Source organism: Pleurodeles waltl, chromosome 8 (genome assembly GCF_031143425.1).
Source record: "Pleurodeles waltl isolate 20211129_DDA chromosome 8, aPleWal1.hap1.20221129, whole genome shotgun sequence".
Lineage (NCBI taxonomy): Eukaryota > Metazoa > Chordata > Amphibia > Caudata > Salamandridae > Pleurodeles > Pleurodeles waltl.
The window spans coordinates 53,018,500-53,043,039 of NC_090447.1; the positions used below are offsets into that span (position 1 = coordinate 53,018,500).

General features: G+C 42.1%; 1 protein-coding gene across 1 annotated transcript; it reads left to right on the top strand.

Annotated features, from left to right (window-relative positions):
- The first annotated feature begins 23,404 nt into the window (after nucleotides 1-23,404).
- Nucleotides 23,405-24,253, top strand: LOC138249387 (olfactory receptor 52B2-like). Its single transcript, XM_069203346.1, has one exon. It carries the CDS (start codon nucleotides 23,405-23,407, stop codon nucleotides 24,251-24,253), a length of 849 nt encoding a protein of 282 aa, XP_069059447.1.
- Nucleotides 24,254-24,540: the final 287 nt, after the last annotated feature.

Sequence of the window (24,540 nt, forward strand, 5' to 3'; positions counted from 1 at the left end):
CTAGGGTGATTGGCGTCTCCTTGGAGTCTCTCCTGGCCTGCATTCTCCATTTTGTCTTTAAATTTCTATTTTTGCTGCTTGGGTGTTTTATTTTGCAGCTAATGCGTTAAACAATGGTGTTAACCCGTTTTGCGCTATATATACGTGCCACAAAACAGTCTAGCGCCATTTTTGCAGCATTAGCTTCATTTTTCCTTTCGCTGTGTTGCAATGGTTAAAATATTTTTTTTATATTAACCATTCCTTAGCGCTATTGTGCGTCATTTTATAAATATTGGGCACGGGTGGCGCTAGGGAATGACGTTAGCTTGTGTTAAAAAAATGACACACAACTGCGTTAGCACAGTTGTGCTTCATTTTTCATAAATATGGGCCCAAATTTGGTGCATCATCACAGACCAGCTGAACTTAAATAAGATCTTGAGATTTTTATGTGTCTCAAAGGTAGCCACTCATTGACCACATTCATAAGATTTTAATAAGATTCAGCTGCTCACATGAAATGAGAAGGAATGCTGATCCTCATTGCTACTTCCAGGTCAGCCATTATAAAAAAACAAGAACTTGACACCACAACTGGGTTTTTGAAGCATGAATTTGAATCATGTTCAAAAATGTTGCTAAAGATTTCGCAGAGACATCCCTAGCTAGGTACTATGGGGCATATTTATACTCTGTTTGCGCCGAATTTGCGTCGTTTTTTTCGACGCAAATTCGGTGCAAAACTAACGCCATATTTATACTTTGGCGTTAGACGCGTCTAGCACCAAAGTATGAGGAATGAGCGTCATTTTTTTGCGTGAACGCCCTCCTTGCGTTAATGAGATGCAAGGTAGGCGTTCCCGTCTAGAAAAATGACTGCGACGCAAATGCGTCGTATTTATACTCCCGGGCAAAAATCACGCCCAGGAGTGGGCGGGGCAAAAAACCCCGCATTTGCGCCTCTTTTTAACGCCTGGGTCAGGGCAGGCGTTAAGGGACCTGTGGGCTCAAAATGAGCCCACAGCTGCCCTCCCATGCCCCCAGGGACCCCCCCTGCCACCCTTGCCCACCCCAGGAGGACACCCAAGGATGGAGGGACCCATCCCAGGGACATTCAGGTAAGTTCAGGTAAGTATATATATTTTTTTATTTTATATTTTTCTGTGGCATAGGGGGGCCTGATTTGTGCCCCCCTACATGCCACAATGCCCAATGGCCATGCCCAGGGGACATAAGTCCCCTGGGCATGGCCATTGGGCAAGGGGACATGACTCCTGTCTTTACTAAGACAGGAGTCATGTAAATGGCGTCTGGGCGTCGTTAAAAATGGCGCAAATCGGGTTGAGGCGATTTTTTTGCCTCAACCTGACTTGCCCCATTTTAAGACGCCCTAACGCCATTTTCCCCAACGCCGGCGCTGCCTGGTGTACGTGGTTTTTTTCCACGCACACCAGGCAGCGCCGGTCTGCTAGCGCCGGCTAACGCCATTCAATAAATACGGCGCCCGCATGGCGCTTCAGAATGGCGTTAGCCGGCGCTAAACTTTTTGACGCAAAACTGCGTTAGCGCAGTTTTGCGTCGAAAAGTATAAATATGGCCCTATGCATCTGATGTCAGGATTTTCTTGATGAAGACAACTCCACTTTATATCTAGAGTTATTTATTTAAAGGTTTTGCAATGTGCTCAAACCACAAGTTGCTGTGTCAGAGTGGTGGGTAGAAGGGGGAAATTGAGACATCTTCACAGTGCTCAAAGGGAAATTCCACTGGGTATTGCAGGACAGTAATGGTTAGGATAAATCAGTCAGGCAATGCCCAAAATTGATTCTAACACATTATGTTAAACCCTTGGAAGGGAAGAAATGTTCAATAGTAGTCAATATTATTTATCTACCCTGTAAGTAAGTGTAGAGTCAACTTAGTATAAGAAAGCAGAGAGCAAACTGAGGGTCTTGTAGTCCAGTCCAAATGCAGACCAAAACATATGAATTAATAGGTGGAAAAGGGAGCTCCAGAAGGAGGTCGAAGTGTTCTCTATATGAAGAGATCAATTGCTAAATCTTTTTAAGCATAGGTCATGCGAGAACCAAGGAGAATGAAGACTATAATTCTGAATCTCTGGTTATATGGTCGAGTTGAAAGAAACTGTTGTGATGCTCTGACAAACAACCATAAATACATTTGAGGACTATGAATAGCATTATAGTGTGAGATCTGTTCCGTGTGCAGCAAAAGTGATCTGAGCATATGTCCTAGTATGAGCCCAGCTGTATGCTTCAGAACCCTTTGAAGTTTGCATAGCAAATACTTACAGAGATCGGAATGATGCTCTTGCAGTGATGAAGGCGACATAGTGCCACAGCTCACACTAGTCAATAAATTGAGGCATTCCCTGAAGGAAATTAATGTGGCAGTAATCACTTTTGTTGACATGACTAGTGAAGATTAATTGGTAAGTAAAGATAACTCTAAGGCCTAGATGTACAAATATTGATGCAAGTTCACACAAGGCAGCACACTGCAATGCATTGGTATTTAGTCTAGTACAAAAAACATTGTGTGCTTGAAATGTGTCTTCAAAGCACAAAAAACACTTTGTGTCACTTTACAGCAAGATAATGTTGCTTGCACGTTACAGTGCAAACAACCATAGTTTGTGACACAAAGCCCGATCAAAACCAGGCTGTGTATCAAAAAAACAATGCCTCCTAGAAACAGTTGCTTACATATAAATATTTCCATTTCTCAAAAAACAAATGCATTGCATTTGTGCTGAAGTTCATGGGGCATATGCACTGTGTGAGAGCCTTCTCTGTTTAGATATAGGAACTCGAATTGGAATAGTATGCTTCCAATACAAATCCTATTCTAGACAGGGCACACTGACCTCTGTGAATCTGTGTCTCCAGCAGGTCAATGTGGGGAAAGACTGCAGCCGCAGAGCAATCACAGCAGATATGGCTCCCCACTGTGTTTTATCCTTGTGCAAAGATGTGCTGCAATTTTGGTTACTGTGCAGCATTGCAATACAAATCAGTAAATTTAAACTACAGATTGCAAGCCTTCTGGAAGAGAATTGGTGTTAGTCCTTTGGTGTCTGGCCAAGAGAAGGAGAGAGAAGTGAAAGGATAAATGAGTGACATTTTTGACAGTGCTTTCCTTTGGATTTATTTGCCAGAGTTGGATGCGGGGCTAATGGTGAATGCTGTAGTAGGTTGAAGTTAATTAGACGGGTTTGACACCCCTCTTATTAGTCTGTTATCAAGGACTGGAGATGCATTTCATAAATCTAAATCTGGATATCCTCAAAATGTGTGACCAAGATATTCTGGTCCTCTCCTGTGGAGATGACATTGTGTTCTTGTCAAGTAGTGCAATTAGCATTCAGAGACTTTTAGATGGTTACATTACGTTTATGGAGCATCTAGAGTTAAAAAATAAGGGGCATATTTACAAGCCCTGTGGCACAGGGCAGCACAGCAAGTAAGCTTGCTGTGCTGCCCTGTACAACATCGAAAGGGCAGAAATGCACTGTATATACAAGATATGGTGCATTTCTGTTGTTTCCCGTTGTGCTGGCACATAAATTGCTGTTGAGCCACAATGCAGGCACCCTTGCACAATGCGTTGTTAACAGGATTGTTTTTGTGCAGGAAGGGACACCTTCCTGCACAAAAACAATCCAGAGAGGTATTTTCCCCTTTCGATGTGTGTTGCAAAATGCAGCACCCAAGGAAAGAGGAAATAAATATGAGAAATATAGATGTTTCTACTCGTTGCGCCTGCCCAGGCGACGCATACAGTTTTGACGCATTCCCAGGCTTACCGATTCTGGTAAATCTGGGAATGTGTCAAAATCCATGGGTGTTGCGTGGGAACACCCACCACAATTCCCATGCGATGCCTCCCTGACGCAGTGCACAGCAACACAGCGACTTGTGCTGCGTGGCCTTACACCATATCTACAAGGCCATGAAAAGCCATACAAAGTGGCGGTGTGTCCTTGTAGATATGTGCCTGTACTATGTGCCGCCAGTGCATCACAAAAAGTAATGCACCAGTGGTGCACGGGGCTTGTAAATATGCCCCTGATTTTTCTAAGACCCATGTTATGACACGAGAGCCAGAGTATAACACAGGCAAAGCTGAGGCCTTGAGTTAAACTTTAGGCCAGTGGGTTAAATTGCTGAGAATTAGATAACTCCTGTTATTACAGACCCAACTGTGGTCCTTAATTTTGCTAAAAAAAATGTGGTGATCAACCAAAAAGTTTAATTGACATCTACAATAGCAAATGTATTTCAAAAGCCAGGTATAGTTCCTGTTTCTGAGCCTCTGTTGATTTTAGCACCCTGCAGGTGGCCTAAAATAATTTATTCATGAAGCTATTGGGGTTTGTGTTGGCTACCCCAACTTTTGCTTGCCAAAGTGAGCTGGATGTTAAATATCTGGAAGATATTCTACTTTCGGCTTGTTTATTACTCTAGATTTCAAGCTTGTGGGACTCAAAGAACTTGCTTTTTAGGGATAGTATGGGAGAATTATTATTTGTTTGTAACCTTGGTTGTTCACTACACATCAGCGTCAAACATGAGGGTGGGATCTTGGCCTGTCAACACAACACTTCCTGAGGGTCAGACCCATGCATCATCTTACACACACAAGTATGACTCTCGACATGATCAAATACTGTCTTGAGAACAATATTTTTGCATTTTTCGGTACTATCTACAAAGAACAGAATGACACAGTGATAGACACCAGCTTCACTCCTAGCTTTGCCAACCTTTTTATGGGTTAGTGGGAGGAGCAGGTGTTCATGGCACCAGTGACTATATAAGGAATAGGGCACATAGTTGCTGGCTTCAGATTTATTGATGACCTGTTTATCATCTAGAAGGGCTTCAATTATTCAGCAGAGCATTTTTCACCAAATCTGAGAGATAACAACCAGAATTTGATTATGCATGTGCAATGAATAAGGACAATTTTGAATTTCTTAATGTATTGATTGAGGTAAAAGGTGATAGACTAGAAACCAGCTTATACAGGAAATCAGGAATAGCCACCTGAATGCAGTCACTCTGAGGCCCTCAAGTGGAGTATCTCCTATAGGGAACTTCTGATAGTTAAGCAGGATTACAGCATCCTTCCGGAGAGAACAAGAATTGATGTAACAGAGATTCAGAGGATAATCCCAGAGGGTCCTTAAACTATCCATAGAAAGGGTAAACATAAAGAGTAGAATGGAATTCTCTTTTCAAAATCAGGCCACAGAGATACGTTAGGTCAAGAAACAAGACATATCACTATGTACAGCAGTAGTTCCAGAAAGTACTGGTTATGCAGAGTAGTGATCACATGATGGGTAGCATTTTTTGTGCGAGACCGTGAAGCAGATCCAGAAAGAGCCATTCTCTAAGAGGTATACACATCCACTGTGACATCACAGAAAGAAGAAAATCCAGTTGAAGTTCATAATTCTTTTCCATTGTGGGAAATTCAGGGCACATCACAATAGCACCAGCGAGAATGAAGTTCCCATACCCTATGGCAGGAGCATCAAGGAAATAACATAGCTTCTAACGTGCAACCTTCAGTATGTCATCTAGGTTCTGGTGTGTCCATGCAGCTGGACATATGTGGGGAGCACCATCCCCCAGGTGAAGATTTGTTCCTTGAGCATATGAGGACACTATATAGCAACAACGCATGCTATACAATGGATAGGACATTAAAGAGGTAAATTTATGGGACAGGAATAAACTTTGAAAGTATACGACTGAGTAGGTTCTCCATGCACTGGCATCTAGATTGGAATAACAAAGAGAAATTGAAAGTTCACCCAGGGGACTTATTTATTGGGCCCACTGTGCTCTATGATGGGTGTTTAGATTTTGAAGGATTATAATTGTTTTCAACACTTTTACCTCTGCAGGATGTGAAGCAAGGGAATCTCCAGAGAGCAATGTGTTTGTTGTCAGAGATGCAGTGAAGCCAATCAGCACGAGCCCCCTATCCTTTTCTTCCAGAGTCATACTGCATCTGGTGAAGGATCACTTTCACAGATGGGATTTGTACTTCATGGTGACTGGACCTGGTTGATGATAGAAGGTAGAGGTTCTGTTGCACAAGGCAAGGATATTTTTAAGTCAGATCTGCCCTTTTCTCAATCACTGATGACTGCTTCTGAGAGGCTACTAACAGCCAGGTGCAGACACCTCACACATCATTGTGTCTGTGTTGTGAATTCTCTAGTATGGAGACAGCCCCAATACTACCTGTTGTGAGTGGTATCACTTTTCACAAATGCTGCATCTGGAGAGTGGGCAGAGAAGACACCCGAGGGAGAACTACCCCGGCCCGATTCTAAAGTTTGAGACAATGGATCAATCAAGACAATATGTAAAACTGAGACCCAAGCTACCCTACTTTGTTATAGTTCTAAAAAGTTCAGGAGTGAGAAAGGGAGGGCTCGGTAGAGTATTTAAAGGACTGCTTTGTAATCTGGGTGGTGTGTGTCTGGCAGCTAGTCTCCTAGAAGTAAGGGATTAGCACCTGAAGTCTGCCCTTACTCCAGGAGGAGCTGAGGGTCTAACTAAGTGCCTAGAAGCCTGACTGCCTACTGAGAGAAGGAAGGAGCCTGGCTGGTCCTCCAGAGGAACAGGCTGTCTAGGAGGAGAAGCCGAGTATGTTCCATGGACTGAGGGACTTCTAGGGGAAGGTGAGTGGTTGAGAGCAAGCTAGAGCAGCACATGCTGCAGAGGCTGTTCCCGGGCTCTCAAAACTTGGTTCCAGTGGGTCCTACTTCAAGCATTTAAACACACATCAACCCGATCAAGGATGTATCTGTGTGGTCACTGGGTCAGCCTAATCGGGCTACAACTGCTGCTGAGACGGAGGTAGCCTGAATGGGGCAACAATTGCTGGAATGATGGTGATTACTCTTGTAAGAGCCTGTGCCTGCTTTAACTGATTAGTCATAGCGCATGTTTCCCAGACCCATGTATGATGTGCTGGTTCAGTCCAGATTCTGTCTTTGAATTCTCAAACGTGCAGTCTAGTTTAACAATCGAATAATCAAGACTACAAGTCACAGACCTAAAACCAAATAATATATTTCCACACTAAATTGAGAAACAGTAAAAAAAAAATGTTGGACTTTGGAGGGGTCATATTTACCTTTGCCTGTCCTTAAAATAAATAAATATAGATACAAATGAAACACTAAATACACTTAAACAAATGCATAACAGATTTATTATATTTGCAAAAGTATATAGATAAAAAATTATTAATGAAATTAAGATTACAACAATAAAAGGTAAGATGACAAATAAAATAATTTCAAACAGTTTACCAGTTAAAGGCATTTTTATATAGATTTATAACTTTTCAACACCCCCAAAAGTAAAAAATGACTATAAAAATGATTAGTTAACTGCAATTAAAATAATTGACACTATGAAACTTTAACAAATAATATTTATACAACATTAATTATTATGCAACAAAGAAACACAATACAATTAATTAATACAAACATTATAAAAATAATTTCCAATAATCTAATTACCCAATAACATTTAAAACGATGTATTATGAATTTGTCTTAAATGATCTATTTAATAATTTATAAATAACATAATTTACATAATAATTTAAATTACCCAATTAAAATTGCTAAAATAAATACATTATTTATAAGCAATTATACATAATAACTTCCCATCCAACTCCCTTCACAACCAACAACCTGTCATTGAAATAAAACAAATATTTAAATATATTACCAAAGCAAAAAAATAAACTATACTAAACTATACTATACCATACCAATCACACATAGGTAACATTAAAATCAAAATAATAAATTTTAACACAAAAATAATGCAACATAGTAATTAAATAAAATGATATATGGAACTATATGTAGAGCATTCTGTGTTACGGCCAATGTGGTCAGAAGTAGAGCAGCATCTAGAGTGGCTTGTGTCTCAGAAAGTTTGAATTGAATCATTTCCAGTCAAAGGGTATTTGCTGTAGAGCCACAGTGAAGCTTAGGTCAAATCGCCTGAACCTGAATAGACATCTACACCTACAATTTAAGATATTGCAGGGGAAAACCATCTATTATAGTGACTGACCCAGCTTTGAGCTGCCACACTAGGCTGAGAAGGCGCAGATAGCAGGAGGTTGTGGGGCAGACACAAGGTGCTGGGGGGAATACATTTGATTCAGCTTCATTAGGGAGCCTCACTTTGGGCTGATTTTGGCACTGTCCTGTTTCCGACTAGCCTACAATTGCAATGTTTGCTGTGCCCTCAATAATGCAGCACTCCAAAACCCTAGATTTACTGAGGCACACAAACACACAGTTACACTGCTGTACAGCAACACCAAGCATTTTTTTGCCCATTCACATCCATACATATGTATTGAAGTAGGGGAGAGAGACTCTATCCCCCAGCCATACTCATGGCAGAAGCTGAAGGGCAGAGCAGTTGGGGAGCACTCAGAGGCACAATAAAATCCAGCTTCTTGCCCGCAGCGTGGGACACGTTGAAGGAGGTGAGAGGGACTCCATCCCCCAGCTACACCCACGGCAGAGGCCACACTTCTGTTGGAGAGCACCTAGAGGCGTGATAAAATCCAGCTCCTTCCCTGCAACACAGGACACGCTGAAGGAGGGTAGAGGGACTACATCCCCCAGCCAAATTTGTGGCAGAGGCCGCACTTCAGTGGGAGAGCGTCTGGAGGCATAATAAATTCCAGCTTCTTGCTGCCACAAGTTTTCACTGGAGCAGTCATCACTCTGCTGCTAGGACCCTCTATAATTACCAAAAAATGTATCCCCCCATGGGGAATTCTATTAACCCAGATGTATGGTTGCGTTCTCAGTCTTGTTTCCAATCTCAGGCTGGTAGGGAAATCCTCAGGAAAATGTTATTTTTACTACAAGTGCCATAGTTAAAGGAGGGTGCTTATGAAGATGAAGATGCTCTAATTAATAAGATTATCTACTGGCTCAGGATAAAATGCAGATGTCTCTCTGTGACTAGGTCAGACATTATTCATGCAAGAAGACACTCAATTATACAGGAACCCCTTCATCTAATTTCAGTATTTCAGTATTTCTGTCCTCCGATGAACTGACTGAAGATCTTTTAAACTTTGAATTGAGTATGTGCCATCTTTTGGGATGACAAAAGACTGATTTAAGACTCAAATTGTCTGCCCCAACTACTTCATTGGCGTGCATCGCACAGGGAGAGCCTTGAGTGACTGCTCATCGAGGATACTGAACCATAGGCAGAGTGGATTGTCCAATCTTGATAACACAGATTGAGTGGCCTGTTGTGATGACTCCTTCAGTTTGTCCAGCTGAGCAGAATATGTCATCCACTACCAGGAAAGAAATCTTGGATGGTATGCTCAGGGGAGTTGCTGTCAGTGCTAATTTATCAAGTGAAATTCCAGGACCTCAAGTATCACATCAGGAAGTTTCTTTGTATTGTGTGCATGTAGCAACTTTAGACAGAAACACTATGGTTTCAAGATATGGGGACCCAAAAATGTTGCTACTAAGAACTACCTTAGAGGAGAAAGTTGAAAATAACAATACGTGCAGCATGGCTATGTATGGTTATTCAAGGGGAGCCACTTTGATAATGTAAATGATGTAGACTGGGAGCAGGGAATCTTCTGATAGTGTTACTTTATTGTCCTAGAATTTGGAGGGAGTAAGGCCCAAGCCATTATATTCAGAATGGTTAGTTTATATAGAAGGCTGTGACATTTGTAAAAGGTTTTACCTCCTATAGTGTTGATGCTAAACCATCTGAGAAATTTAGGAGGGCAAGTGGTGGTTTACTAATATTGTGAAGTAATGACTCCTGGGGTCACGTAAGGTTCTACAAATATATTCCCTTGATATAATGGGCATTACTATAGTGTCCCCTATGGGCTTATATATCACCCTCATAAATATATATGTGAGGTTTGTCCTTTCAAACAGGGAAAACTCCATCCAATCCTACTGGAGTAGACCTTGGACGCTTTGTATCCCATCATAAGAATAATAGTAGTGGGGGATTTTAATACTTCTTTTGAGCCTTGTCCACTCATAAATAAGGTAACAGAATTTAAGGATGAACTGCAGAAAATTCCTGCTTTGATGGAAATCAGTGCTATAACCTCTCTGCTAATGCCCTCAAAATTGCATCGCTGACAGTTGGAAAGGGTCTAAGGGCTTGCAATAGCCGTACTGCCTCTGATCTTGCGAGGGCCTCTACTTTCAAACAAGGCTTATACAATAGTGTCATTGATTATATATTATTAGATGTCAGACTATGGCCTAATTTAGGTGACATGTACGTAGATACCCGTTTTGACAGTGACAATAATTTTCTGATTTTGACCTTGGCGGAGCCAGCATTAGCTAGAGGGAAACATTGCTTGGTAACTCTAGCTGTAAAACCAATTCTAAGTAACAACCACTGTTATGTATCATGGCCGATTTTAGTGCCTAACAAAAATGATATTCTGAGATTCATGGTCTCTTTGTGCACCATCTATCACTATATGTGGACCATTCACCTGCAAACATCACAATTCTTAGCATTCATAATCAGTTATTTGGTGATGTAAAGAAACAATTGTTGAAAGAAGGCTGTAAGAAGCCGGGGAAGGGTGCTACGTCCAAATGGTTTAACATGGGCTGCAAAGCATCCGAGGTTAATCTGAGGAATGCAGTCAAACAGTGTGACAGAGAAGGAATAGTATTAGCTAGATGGAATTACAACCTTGCCTTTAATAGACTTAGGAAACAGTGGGATGAATCACTCTGGCAGGAGATGTTTGCTGCAGCCAAAAAGAAGGATAATCAATAATTTTGTCACTTAGCTACGCAAACTGAACCTGTCAGTAAGAATTCTTACAATTATCATATTCAACTCAATAGCTGGGTCTCTAACTTCACCAAGTTATACTCGCCTGAAGATTCAAACTCCCCCAACAAGGCAGTTGAGCTGCTTGTCCAAGATACATCATCTGACATTGGGGAAGACAGTGCTGAGGGTGCAGTCACCTTTAGTTTAGAAGATGCAGCTAAGGCGACTGATTCTTTAAAATGCGCCAATGCACCAGGCCCTGAAAAATTCCTAGGTGATCTGTATAAAACTGAGGCCTTACGCTATCTAATGCTATTGCGTAGGGCACAGCAATTGCGAGATCCCGGAGAGGTATGGAGACATTTCCAATTTTGGAGAAAGATGATGCTAGTGACCCCTTAATTTATCGACCAATAAGCTTGATTGATAATCTCTAAAAGACCTTTTTCAGGAAAATTCTAGATAAATTACTCGCTTGGGTAGAAGAGAGGAGAATCCTGTCACCGCTCCAGGCTGGTTTCCGTCTACGGACCAGTACTTTACGTCACGTTTTTAGATTGGCTACTCTCTACTGGCAATACCAATCCTTAGCCAAACAAAGATTATATATAGCCTTTGACGATCTCAAACAAGCACATGATCTTCTCCCTCGTAGTACACTGTGGCAAGTGCTGCTGATATGGGAGTGAAGAGGAACCTGTTAAATTTAATTATAAGATTGTACTCTGAGAACTATGCCGGGGACAGGAAGAATTAACGGCTAGCCTCTCCGTTGGACGTGGTGTCTGTCAGGGGTTCCTGTTTGCACCCACGTTATTCACTCTTTTTGTGAATGATGTGGTGGAAGCTCTCCTTGACTGCCAGAATGACTCCCCTAGCATTAATAAGGGAAAGATACATATCCTCTTATTTGAAGATGACTCATTATTAATATCTAAAACAGCAATGGGGCTGCAACTCATCGTTGACAAATTTACAAGTTTCTGCTCCTCAAGGGGCTTAGTTTTGAATGCTGCAAAAACAAAATGTATGATTTTTGGCCAGAGTATTCCAATGCATGTCACATTTTCTGTGGGCAGCGAATCCTTGGAGAGGATTAATAGTTTTGATTATTTAGGGGTTAAACTAACCCAATACTTAAAATGGCTGCTGCATCTTACCAGGTCTACCTTAACAGTTGAACATAAACCAAATCACTTCATTAGGTTTTGTAAGTAAACTAGCAGCTGTGCGGTGTCTCGGGTTATAGAAGTGTATCGGGCCAAAGCACAGAATGCTGCATTATATTGTGCTTAGGTCTGGGGCACAATAAGTTAAACACCTTAGCTGTTGCTGAAAACAACTTTGTTAGGAAGGAGCTATCACTGCCTGTGAGCACACCCTTTGCTCCCCTTTTCCAAGATTTGTATTTGAGGAGAATAATAGATATTGCTTGTTTAAATCCATTGTTGTACTGGGTTTGTCTGTGGTACACCTATGAGCTAAGTCACTACAGGGACTCAATGAGAGATATATTAAATATTCCCAATGCCAGAGGTATTCCATGGGTAAAATACGTACATGATTGGCTATTTTGATTGGGTTGGAAAGTTATTGGGTGGAACCAGATTCCCTATGCAAAGTGAATCTAGAGATCTTAAAATACCATTACTATTTGAAGCCAGCTTATACGGGATGGGAAGAATGGTTATTTAACTGATGAGTTCCTGTATTTCTAACCCCATCCATGTTTTGAGCCATTTTTAGATGTGATTAACCCCCCCTTAGCGAAAAGTTTATACATTCGCTTTTGGATTGGCTCTTAACAGTTAAGGCCCTTTGTAAGCAAGTGGAGTACAGATGCAGGTGTAAAAAAGTGTCCTGCATGTGGAGTGGATGTGGAGACTGTGTCCCATGTTTTATTGTTTTGTCAAGAATATCGGGGCTATATAGAAAATAGATCAACCCAATATGTTTGAACATTGGGGGTATCAAGATACCTACCAGCTATAAGGATCTTGAAAACTAATACTTCCTTTCATATTGTATTTGCAATCAGTCGATTTTTATTATGTGTCTCCTTTAACCTGCGAAAGTTTTAAACTATGTCTGTTTTGTAGTTTTTTACTGGGTTTTAGTAATTTTTATTGTGTGCATTGATGGCGATAATTAATTATGTATGGCATTTTATTTTGTATTATTATGTATCTACTGTAGAGGTTTTCACTAGTGCACTTATGTGGTTCTTACCATCTGAATAAAGTATAAATGAACTAAACTATTCACACACACTATCTGCACACCTAGCCAGCAAGTACTTAGTTCTGCATTTCACCAGAGTATTCTGAACATGTTCATGGTGTGAGAGTGTGCTCCAAGCTGTTATACTTCACCTTTTTCTTGTTTCACATATCTCTAATGGTATTATTTTTATTTTCTCCATCAATCAATAATAGCTACACTAGGTGCAGCACCACTACAGGGAAGGTACCATTATTGAGAGTGTGCTTAGAGAAGACAGTTTTCCATATTCAACATACGCACCAAGGCCCATATTTATACTTTTTTAGCACCACATTAGCGCCCATTTTTATCGCAAAAACAGCGCAAGCTTACAAAATATAATTGTATTTTGTAAGTTTGCGCCGTTTTTGCGTCAAAAAGCGGCGCTAAAGCGGCGCTAAAAACGTATAAATATGGGCCCAAGTGTTTTTGTAGATAGTTGAAACCAATCAAACTTGAACAAGTACCTTCATCAACAAATGTGTACAAAAACTTATATAATTGGTCTTAGCAATAGATAATAACGATCAGAAAACTGTACTCAGGCATAGATGTCATTGCATGTACAGTCCCTCAATGGGCTTCTCCCAGTTCCATCACTTTTTCTAAAGGTTGCTTGTTTCAAGATGGTTCAACTGTATGAGGCTGGCCTGGTTTGTAGTGGGTACCAAAGGTACTTAAACTTCATACCAGGTCCAGTTATCCCTTATTAGTGAATTGTTGGCAATGTCTAGAAGCCAGGCTATCTAGGGGTAGTGTGGATGTGCAGCCAAGGCCTAACCTAGTCTCCTAGAGACATGCAAAGTTCATGCAATACCACTGTAGTCAAACAGTACTCACACAAATTAAAGAAAATACTCAGTGTTACAAAAATAAAGGTACTTTATTTTTGGTGACACAAATGCCAAAAATAGCATAAAGACTATACTCCCTTAGGAGGTAAGTAATACTCAAATTATATACACTAGTATGCAGAAATAGCCGTAAAAACAGTTAGAAAAGAATATGTGATGCATCAACTAGGTCCTAAACAACTACTTACCTAAACAACTACTGCTAAAAAACTAAAAAGTCTCTAGAACAAAGTACTGGACAACTACTGTTTAAACAACGATTTTGCCTGAATAACAATTCCCTGAACGAATTTTAAGATAAGTTTTTGTTTTTTTGTTTTTATGGTTTAGTACTTGGACGTCAGGGCCATCGGAACCACTGCAGTTCACCACCCGTGTTTCTGGATCTATGCACTTCTTCAGGCGTAGGGACCTGACCTTGTCGGTGCAGAGGGCTGCCTGCTGAAGCAGGGAAGTGACTCCTTCACTTCAAGGGAGATTCCTTGATTCCTCTGGTGCAGGCTGAAGACAGGCAGTCCTTGGAGGATGCACAACCTGGAAACAGTTGCAATTGCTAGCAGGAGCTGAAGATACATTGTTGCAGAAGTCGTCTTTGCTTCTTAGTTGCAGTTGCAGAGTTCCCGGAGGGTCCAGATGCAGTTTGCTCGGTAAGAAGGTGAAGAAAAGGATGCAGAGGATTCCTGCTGGAGTCTTGCAATCCAAATCTGAATAACCACCCAAGAGAGGGACCCTAAACAACCCTGAAAGGGGGATTGGTCAGCTAAACAGGTAAACACCTATCAGGGGAGGGCTCTGACATCATCTCCTGGCACTGGCCACTCAGATGCTCCCAGACTTCCCTGCCTACCTGGAATCCAAGATGGAAAAACCCAGGGACCCTCTGGAGGAGCTCTGAGCACCAACCCCTGGGGTGGTGATGGACAGGGGAATGGTCACTCCCCTTTCCTCTGTCCAGAGCAGGGAATAGGTGTCCCTGAACCTGTGTGGACTGGATTATGCAAGGAGGGCACCTTCTGTGCCCTTCAAAGCATTTCCAGAAGCTCTGGGAGGCTACCCCTCCCATTCCTGTAACACCTATTTCCAAGCTGAGAGGGTGTAACATCCCTCTCCCAAAGGAAATCCTTTGTTCTGCCTTCCTGGGCTTGAGCTGCTCAAGCAACAGGAGGGCAGAAACCTGTCTGTGAGGTGGCGGCAGCTGGGGCTGCCAGGAAAACCTAAGAAGGCTGTAATGGCAGTACTGTGAGTCCTCTAAGGAGCCCCCAGAGTGCTTGGAATCATACAACCTATACTTGCAAAAGCCTTGGGGTATGATTCCAACATGTTTGATACCAAACATGGCCATATTCAGAGTTACCATCGTGAAGCTGTACATAGGTGATGACCTATGTACAGTACACCCGTAAAATGGCGTCCCCGCACTCACGAGGTCTGGGAAAATGGAGGGCCCTCACACACAGATACTCCATACGCAGCCTTCAGGGTTGGAAGACCTGCAATATGGGTGACTTATAAGCAACCTGGTGCAGTGTAAGTGGCAGTGAAACAGTGCATGCACCATTTTACACAGGCTGCAATGGGAGTCCTGTAGAAGCCTTTGCATGGGCTCCCTATAGGTGGCAAAAGAAATGCTGTAGCCCATAGGGATCCCCTGGAACCCTAATGCCCTAAGTACCTAGGTACCATATACTAGAGATTTTTAAGGGGTGACCAGTATGCCAATTTTGGGTGAAATAATGGGTTACCAATATGCAGTGACAACCTTTAGAGGAGAGTTAGCACAATCACTGGGGTCCTAGTTAGCAGGATCCCAGTGAACACAAACACTGACACCAGGCAGAAATTTCGGGTAACATGCCAAAAGAATTTATTAATTGTACTCTCAAGTACACCATACAAATAGCCAACTGGGTTACATTCTGGTCCAGCAAACCAGCAAGGGCAGGGGTTTGGTAATGCCACATATCTTATTAGGTTCCTATTCGGTCATTATCCACTAAATATATTATGAATGGTCACCATGAGTAGAATGGCTGTCCCAAAATGGTGCCTCCAATCAAAAATACTGACAGACCTAATCTTTCTCACACACTTGAAGTAATAACAATAATTTTAACCCTGCTGAGAGCAAATTCATGAAATGTGAAACCTAAATAGTGTCAGGACACAATTTGAAAAGATACTGAAAGGTAGAAAATGGAACATGCACAGCTTGATAAACAAGTGGTTGAAGACCCAGAGAAAATGTGAGACATAGTGGAAGCCAAAAGGAATACAAAACATACATGGTCAAAATTGGAATGATACACACATGTAAGATACACAGGGAGGGGAACACATTAGGATGCATGATGTTGTAGTTACTAAAAAGGGAGAATTTCCATTTGCATATTCTTTGCCTATGTCAGATGATTGCAACAACACTGATTTCTAGTATAGGAAAGAGTATTTATTGGAAGGCCTTATCCTTAAAAGGGGCCATTTTTTAAAACACCGAAGTTTCTTCAGTTCATCTGTAACCTTTTACTTTTTACAAAAAAGTGCTGGTTCTCATTATCGAATTTCAAATACAATTTTCAAAACTCATATTTCCAGTACCACTATTAGATTTTTTTGGTGCCATTTTGTTAATTACACTTTACTCTATTTTCTAATTACTTTAGGATTTGTATTGCTTGATGTTTTTCACTTTATTGTTGTTTTAGTGCTGCATAATTCATTACACTTTGCCATGAGTTAAGCAGGTCTATTCGGTGCAACAACTACTAAGCACTGGCTCAAGTTCATTTGGCAACTTTCCCCTTGACAGTAAGTGAAATTGTTCCTTGAGCTGGGCCCCCAACTACTCCAAATGATAATCAACTTTCTTACAGTGGATCATACACTTTTATTTAGAGAGTTGCTCCCCATATCTAGATATCAGATTCACCATGGAAGGCAACTTTAAGTGCTACATAAATGGCCAAATCAACAGACATCAACCTAAAACACATCAAAAAGCTGGGCATGGAGGCATCCCTGCTTGAATAAGTGCAGGAAATAGAAGGCGTTGGTGTTTGGAGGCACCAACACCCCACTCCTAAAATTTATTTATTCTACTCCCAAGTAGAACATACACAGAGCAGACTAAATTACATTCTGGTCAAGCAAACTAGTTTGGGGGGAGGTATGGCCATGCTGTCTATCTTAGTAGGTTTCTAGTGGATCCTTACTCATTGCAAATAACATTAACAGGCACCATGGCCAAACTGGCTGCCCCTGAAGTACTGCCTCCATTCAGAAATATGTACAGACTCAACTTTGTCATGCACTCAAAATAAGAAATACACCTCTTTTTTAAACCAATGATTTCACTCAGAGCAGATCTATGGAATAGGAAGCCTTTGAGGTAGCTCTCCACAGCTATTGTTTGTCACAAATATATATTGCCAGAACACAGTAAGAAACAATGCTAAAATCTAAAGAAATGGAAATGAGATATCTTGATAAACAATTGTTTGAAGAACCAGGAACGTTTGGGGCATAGTGGAAGCCAAAAGGCACACAATCAAAATTAGAATGATATACAAATGCAAAATAGAGAGAAAAACTATGCAGGGAGGGAGGTCAAATCAATATTCATGGTGGCGCAGTTTTTAAAAAGGAATAATTTACATTCAAATACATTCCACCTTTGGCAGGAGAAGGGAACAAGAATCAACATAAAATGTCAAATATACAGAAGAGTCTAAACAAACACAGTAGTTCATAAAACAATGTATTATGAATTAGTTGAACAACATAAGGTTGCCCAAACTAACAATAGACAAAAGGGATCTGCTGGAGGACCCACTCACTATAGAGAAGAAAAAAAAACACTCCTAGAAATGCAAAAGCACAGGGTACCAAATGGGGATAGGTTTGAAGCATATCTATACCAAGTGGCATGCACCTTAACTCAGAAACCAGCGGTGGGTGCCGCAAATCTCAAGGGGAGGGGCAGCAGGGGTGATAGGGAAATCCAAATTTTTTCTAAAAAAGTACCTGTTCCTATAGCCGCCACCTGCCTCCTCACTCCCATGCTTTTCTTCTAGTGTCCCAGCATTCACTGGGACACCCGTACAGGTTCCCTAGCAATCCTGGCAATGCTCCCATGGGCATCCTGGCATGAGAGTATCACCAGGATTGGTCTGAGTGGCTTGGTCTGCTCAGACACTGCATGGGAGTCTGTTCAGTTTCTCTAACTTGGCTCTGTAGCACAGTCGGGTTGGAGAAACCTAAGTGCGCATGTGTGGTTACCTGGCTTGAGACAGCCGGCCAAACACACATGTGGATTTAGTGCACAGACTCTACTCCCTCCACCCTCTCCCTTCCCCCTGTGGCCCAGCCCTGCCCCTCCCTGTTTATGCTGCCGGCTGCTATAAAATGATAATGATATATTGATTTATTTTTCAGCTCCTGGCTTAGACACAGGGGTGGCGCTTCTTCGCCATTGAGAGAGGAACTCTTCAAAGTATGATGAAGCGTTATCAGAGGCATCCTTCCTCCCAATTAGAAAATCTCTGATGGTCTTAATTCTTAAGCCTAATAAAGATCCTGCGTTAGTATCTTCCTCTTGCACATTGTCAATGCGCAGTGCTGGCATTATTAGTGAAATACTCATCAATAGAAACATGAACATCATAACTACATTGATTCACTATGACCAATCAAGGTTTATTACACACAGGAGGACAATGTATAATATGCATTCACTGACACATGTACTGAACAAACTCTCCTTGTGTACAGAACCTTATGCATTTACAGCTCTGGGTACTGAATGCTCCTTTCACATAGTGGGATGGAAGTATATATATGCCTTCCTAAAATAGAGGGTGTTGGCCCTAAATATTGAAAATCCCTTAAATTTCTGTATAAGGAATACATGGGAAGAGTAAAAACGGATGGCTGGATCCTTGAAAGCTAGATACATGAATGCAGTACTCAGCAAAGGTCCCACATTTTGCCATTATTGCTCGCAATAATGCTTTGACCATGTGCATCTGAATTGCACTCAGTTTTAGGTGGTCATTACAACCTTGGCGGTCTTTTAAGAAGACCGCCGAGGGACCACCGTGCGGAAGACCGCCAGTAGTGGCGGTTTGCCGCTCGGCGTATTATGACCGTTGGCTGCCCTGCGTCGTTTTTCCGACGGGGAGACGCCAACAGCCATACTTGCGGGCGGCGGGGAAGTGGAGGTTGCTCCACCTCCACCGCCACGCCAACAGAACACCGCCGAGCTAATCACATCCTGTGATTCTGCGCGGCGGTGTTCTGTTGTCGGTGTGGTGTTGGCAGAGCTGCCCCCATGGCTCCTGTCCCCTCCCGGCGGATCGACGGAACAGGTAAGTTGATCGTCCGTTAGGGGAGGGGGGTGGGGGGTGTTGTGTGTTGTGTGGGTGCATGGGGGTGTGCGTCTGTGTATGTAGGGGGTGTGTGAGTGCGTGTATGCTTGCAGGGGTGTTGCGTGTTTCGGATGTGTACGTGAATGTGTGAATGTGGGTGTACGTGTCTGAGTGTGTGTGTGGATGTTAGCATGTATGTCGGTGTGTGTGCGTGTATGTGTGTTGGTGGTGCCTGCGTGCGTGTCGGGTGTGTATGTGTAAGGTAATGTCGGGGGTCGGGGTGGGGAGGGGGACCCTGCCACCTTTGGGGGGTGGCAGGGGTGGTGGGGGGTGTAGGGGAGGGAGTCGGGGTGGGGGTGGGGGAGACCCACCGCTGGAAATCCACAGCGGTAATCCGGGTCACAATACCGGCGGCGGTATTGTGACGGCCGCCGGGCTGGAGACCCAGGTCTCCAGCCCAGCGGTCGTCTCCACCCTGGCGGGCGGAATGGGGAAGCGGCGGATGACCATGGCGGTAACCGCCATGGTCATAATACTAAAAAAAAGACCGCCAGCCTGTTGGCGGTCTTACCGCCGCTTTAACACCGTCCGCCAGGGTTGTAATGACCCCCCTTAGTCTTGTGGTTCATACAAGTGGGAGGCATGACACACATAGGGTCCTATTATGAGTATGGCGGTCTCTAGACACATTACAACCCTGGTGGTTGGACCTTCAGGGAACTGCCAGCTCCACCAAGATCTCAGATCCCGGCGGTCTGGAGGTAGCAGTGGTCCTAATCCGCCAGGGCAGCGCTGCAAGCAGTGCTGCCCTGGGGATTACGACCCCCTTCTCCGCCAGGGATTTCATGGCGGTAGCACAGCCAAGAGAAGGCTAGTGGAGAATGGGTGCAAGGGGACCTGGAGGTGGAGGCCGGCACTCTCCATGCACTTGGCATGGGCAGTGCAGGACCCCCGGGCCAGCATTGCCGCAATGTTCACTGTCTGCTTTGTAGGCGTGAATATTACAAGGGTGCTGGTGCACCCTGCAGGCTACAGTATTGCTGCTGGCTCAATTATGAGCCAGAGACAATGTTGTAGCCTGTTTCCTACTAGGCCAGTGAGCCCAAACTCAGGTTTCCACCCGCCAATCTAGCAGGAAACTCTTAATAACTTTGGCAAAGAGGTTGCCGCATCGGCAGCAGCCACCCTGTTGGGAGTTTGGCAGATGGACTTTTCCGTCCTCCAAACTCGTAATGGGGCCCATAGTGTCACTAAAGATGGATGGCATATTAAACCATTTAAAAGCCACAGCACAATTGTTCGCCTTTCTCTTTAAAGATGTAAAAAAAAAAAAAATAGGTTTCAGACATGTTTACCAACTGAGACAAATATGAATTGTTCACTACTTGGATGCCTTTAAAAAGTGGACAAAAGTGACTTCTGAACATACATGTTGTATGGATGGCATCACATTTCCATTATTTGGGAATGCTGGTCACACATTCTAAACAATCCCAATATGCCATTAAAAATGGGGTCAGTTGTAAAGGCCTACACCAATCTCTTACATTTTGGATCACACTACCTCTTTCAATTATGAGGAGAGGGTAAGTGGTAACAAATACCTTTTCTCGTGCGCTGTTTCTACATACTATACTATACAAATCGATGTGTCTCATCTCCTTCACCTTTTTTGCAGATCTGCAGATACTCTGTTGTGTTCAGTGGTGTGGCTGAAAATGTAGCTGGTTCAAGCTTACAACACTCAAACTGAACCAAAGGAAGCTTAGGTGTACCGGGCATATTACTGTATTATCTAGCAGCCCTACTACAAAATGTAGTTCATTGGTTCAACAAGAACACTAACTGGGCAAAAAACTTACAGGCTGGAAAATCACCACAGGATACACTAACAGAAGCATTCATGTAAGGACAACACATACCTCACACATACCATATTTAATTAGACAGAAGGGCATGACCTGAGAGCAAATTGCAAAAGGAATTATCCTAAGACCACTGTATACCCCTGACATGCCATTATGGATTATAAGGCTGTTTCATAACATTACAGAGTGATGTCCATGAAGTTATGACAAGATAGAGGCTGTTTGTGGTAGACCTGACCCAATTTCGACAATGCACGAAACTGCTTTCATGACTGTTGAAATCTGGATGTACTTCGCAGGTATGACATCAGTAATTAATACAATGGTAAGAATTCTGAACATGGCAGCTGGAAGGAAATTTATCACTACCCTATATTAGTGGCGGCTGCTGCCAGTAACACTTGGTGGGGCAGCATGTAGGATGGGGGATGGGGAAAATAATAATAAAAAAAGACGTATCTGCCACTGCTGGCCTGACTCTGTGTTCCTCCACTCCTGCTGCCTCGGTGCTTCTCTGCTTGCTTACCTCCCCACCCAATCCAGATGCCTCTCATGCTATTACCCAGTATAAGAGAAGGGCTGGGATTGATCTGAGCCGGCTGAAATGCCACTCAGTTAGGGGCTGGAAGGCTGCGCTGGTTATCCACCCGGCTGTGCAACACAAATCGGGTGAAGAGTTCTAAGTGCGCATATCAGTTTGGCTGGTCTAAGACCACTGGGCAAACCGATATGATGGCCCTGCCCCATCCTAGAATTGCCAGACTAGCTAAATGAAATATAAAATGATAATAAAATAGTTTTATTATTATTGTATTTTTCTGCTTTCTGCTGCCTTTCAGCAGTGGGGTGACACTCCTCTGCCTTAACATAGGGGACGTTCCGGCCTATATACAGCACTGGTAAAGGACAAAGGAAAAAACTCACTGGAAGCACATGTGTGATGTAATACAGACTACCTTGTACCATTAACTGACAGAGACTGTAATACTAGATCTGCAACAAGGACAACCCAATACGCCCATGGAGCATGGAAACCATTATAGCAATCTATAGAGAAAGTTGCGTGGGATTTATTTTAAGTCAGAGTAATCATCCGGAGGTACAAAGGCTAATGCAGACATAATTTCAACTGCAACAATTCTTCAGTATCAAATACTCAGTAATGATACATAGATATTGAAAAAATCATGTGCTAGACAAGCAGAATTTCATGTAACATATGTATTCATATGCATGTGAACAAATATAGGTATAGTTTGAAAAAAGTGAATAAATGGTGCAGACGACGTAGTGCTCACATAATACAATGCATAGACAAAATTTACAACACAAACACACTGTACATTTCCCAATGGTTAAATGCCCTTCCAAGCATTTAAAGTATCCAGAGTAGCTTTCATAACCCTAGTAAGTCTCTTTTTGTAGTTGTTTTGAACCCAATATCTTTGAGGGGTCTCTCAGGATGCCGCTGTCCAACTTACAGGGTTGAGATGTATAATGTGGCAGAGATATGTAAGTCTACACATTTTACACTTGATTTTTTATGAGTTGCCAAACACACTAACGCTACTCAAAGTGTAAGAGTAAATGTACATGTGGAACTTATTCACAAATGTAACTTACCTTTGTAAATAGTTTTTTGTAAATTGTTCTCTTTATCTGCTGGGTTTTAAGAGGATGGAAAAGAATAATAATACAACTGCTATATTTCAAATATAATCAAATTATTGAAAGTGTTTCCTAAGTTTGACATGGTGTTTTTACATTTTTTAATGATTTCTGAACCTCTATTAGATTAATTTTCCACTTTTCCTATTATATGATAATTTGTCTGTTGTTTTACGAATTTCATTTAAGATCTAAATCAATAACGATTTGTATTTGATCTTGTAAGAAAGTGTTAACTGATTAATCTAAAAAAACAGATTGTATTACTTTGCTGAAAGAATGGTCTTTTGAAGACTGAAAGTTTGTGCCCAGGTGGTCATCACTAGTTGAGACGCTTAAAATGCATCAGCTAACCAGTACTCTGATGTACATGACATACTGTTTTCTTTGTATAGGTATTAAAAATGTGTGAGTGTCCATATAACATCACAACTAGAATTCCTGAAGTACTTCTTCTAAATGGATTATCCTGGGTTCAAGATAAGGAAGTATGGTTGTCTCTCCCACTGGTCACGATGTACCTGGTGTCATGTCTTGGAAACTCCACTCTGGCTGCTGTCATTGTATCCGAAAGGAGCCTACACAAACCCATGTACATCAACATTTTTGTGCTGGCACTGGTGGATCTCTCTTTATCTGGTTGCATAATCCCAAAAGTTATGGCAATCCTTTGGTTTGATTCAAATATTATCACCGTTGAGGCTTGTCTCATACAAATGTTTTTTTTCTATAACATGCAGGGTTCAGAATTATATATTTTCACATTGATGTCCTATGATCGCTGTGTGTCCATATGTCGGCCTCTCAGATATCCTACTATGATCACAAATTCATTCACAATTCAATCACTGCTCTTCTTCATAACATGGGACTTGGTTCTTTTATGTCCAATCCCTTACCTCACCACACGGCTACAATACTGCAAGTCAAATATTGTGCTGAATGCATTCTGTGAACATTTATCTGTCACAAATCTGGCCTGTGGGGACATGACACCAAACAACATCTATATGTACTTACTGGTTTGCATCAACTCATTGACTGGTTTTATGTTGGTTGCAGTTTCATACTTTCTCATTCTCAGAGTGGTGCTGAAGCTTCGTTCCTCTGAAGCTCGTAAGAAGGCTTTCGGCACTTGCACTCCCCACATCATTGTTATGATGTTTTTTCACCTGTCATCCTTGTTTTCCTTTCTTGTGTACCTCTTTAGTTCACATGTCCCTATGCATGTTCAGGTTATTACTTCTGTTCTGAACAGCCTACTCCTTCCCATGCTAAATCCAATTGTATATGGAATCAGAATGAAAGAAATTCGGCAAGGTCTCAAGAAACTTTCAGGACGAATTGGAGGATGTATGATGTAATTATTACAATTGTTTATACCACTAACTAATGCCATATTTACCTGTTTACTTATAGGAAAATCTTCTCACCTAAGTACTTAAGTCATAATATGCAATATATCAGTAGTGAGTTAACTTTTAGATTACAGTTTGTTAAATCCCGTCCGCTTTCCTATAAAGCAGGAGCATGCTACTCCTGCTTGAAGATTATTTCTCCTTTTCCAACAAAGGATCCAGTATGAGTGTTGTGCTGCCTGCTCAAAGGCCTTCTAGAAAAAGGACCAAATCATCTGCTAAATCGGACCTTC

What these genes read in the sequence shown, in the direction of transcription:
- LOC138249387 (XM_069203346.1), top strand. Translation starts at nt 23,405, where the DNA reads ATGTACCTGGTGTCATGTCTTGGAAACTCCACTCTGGCTGCTGTCATT.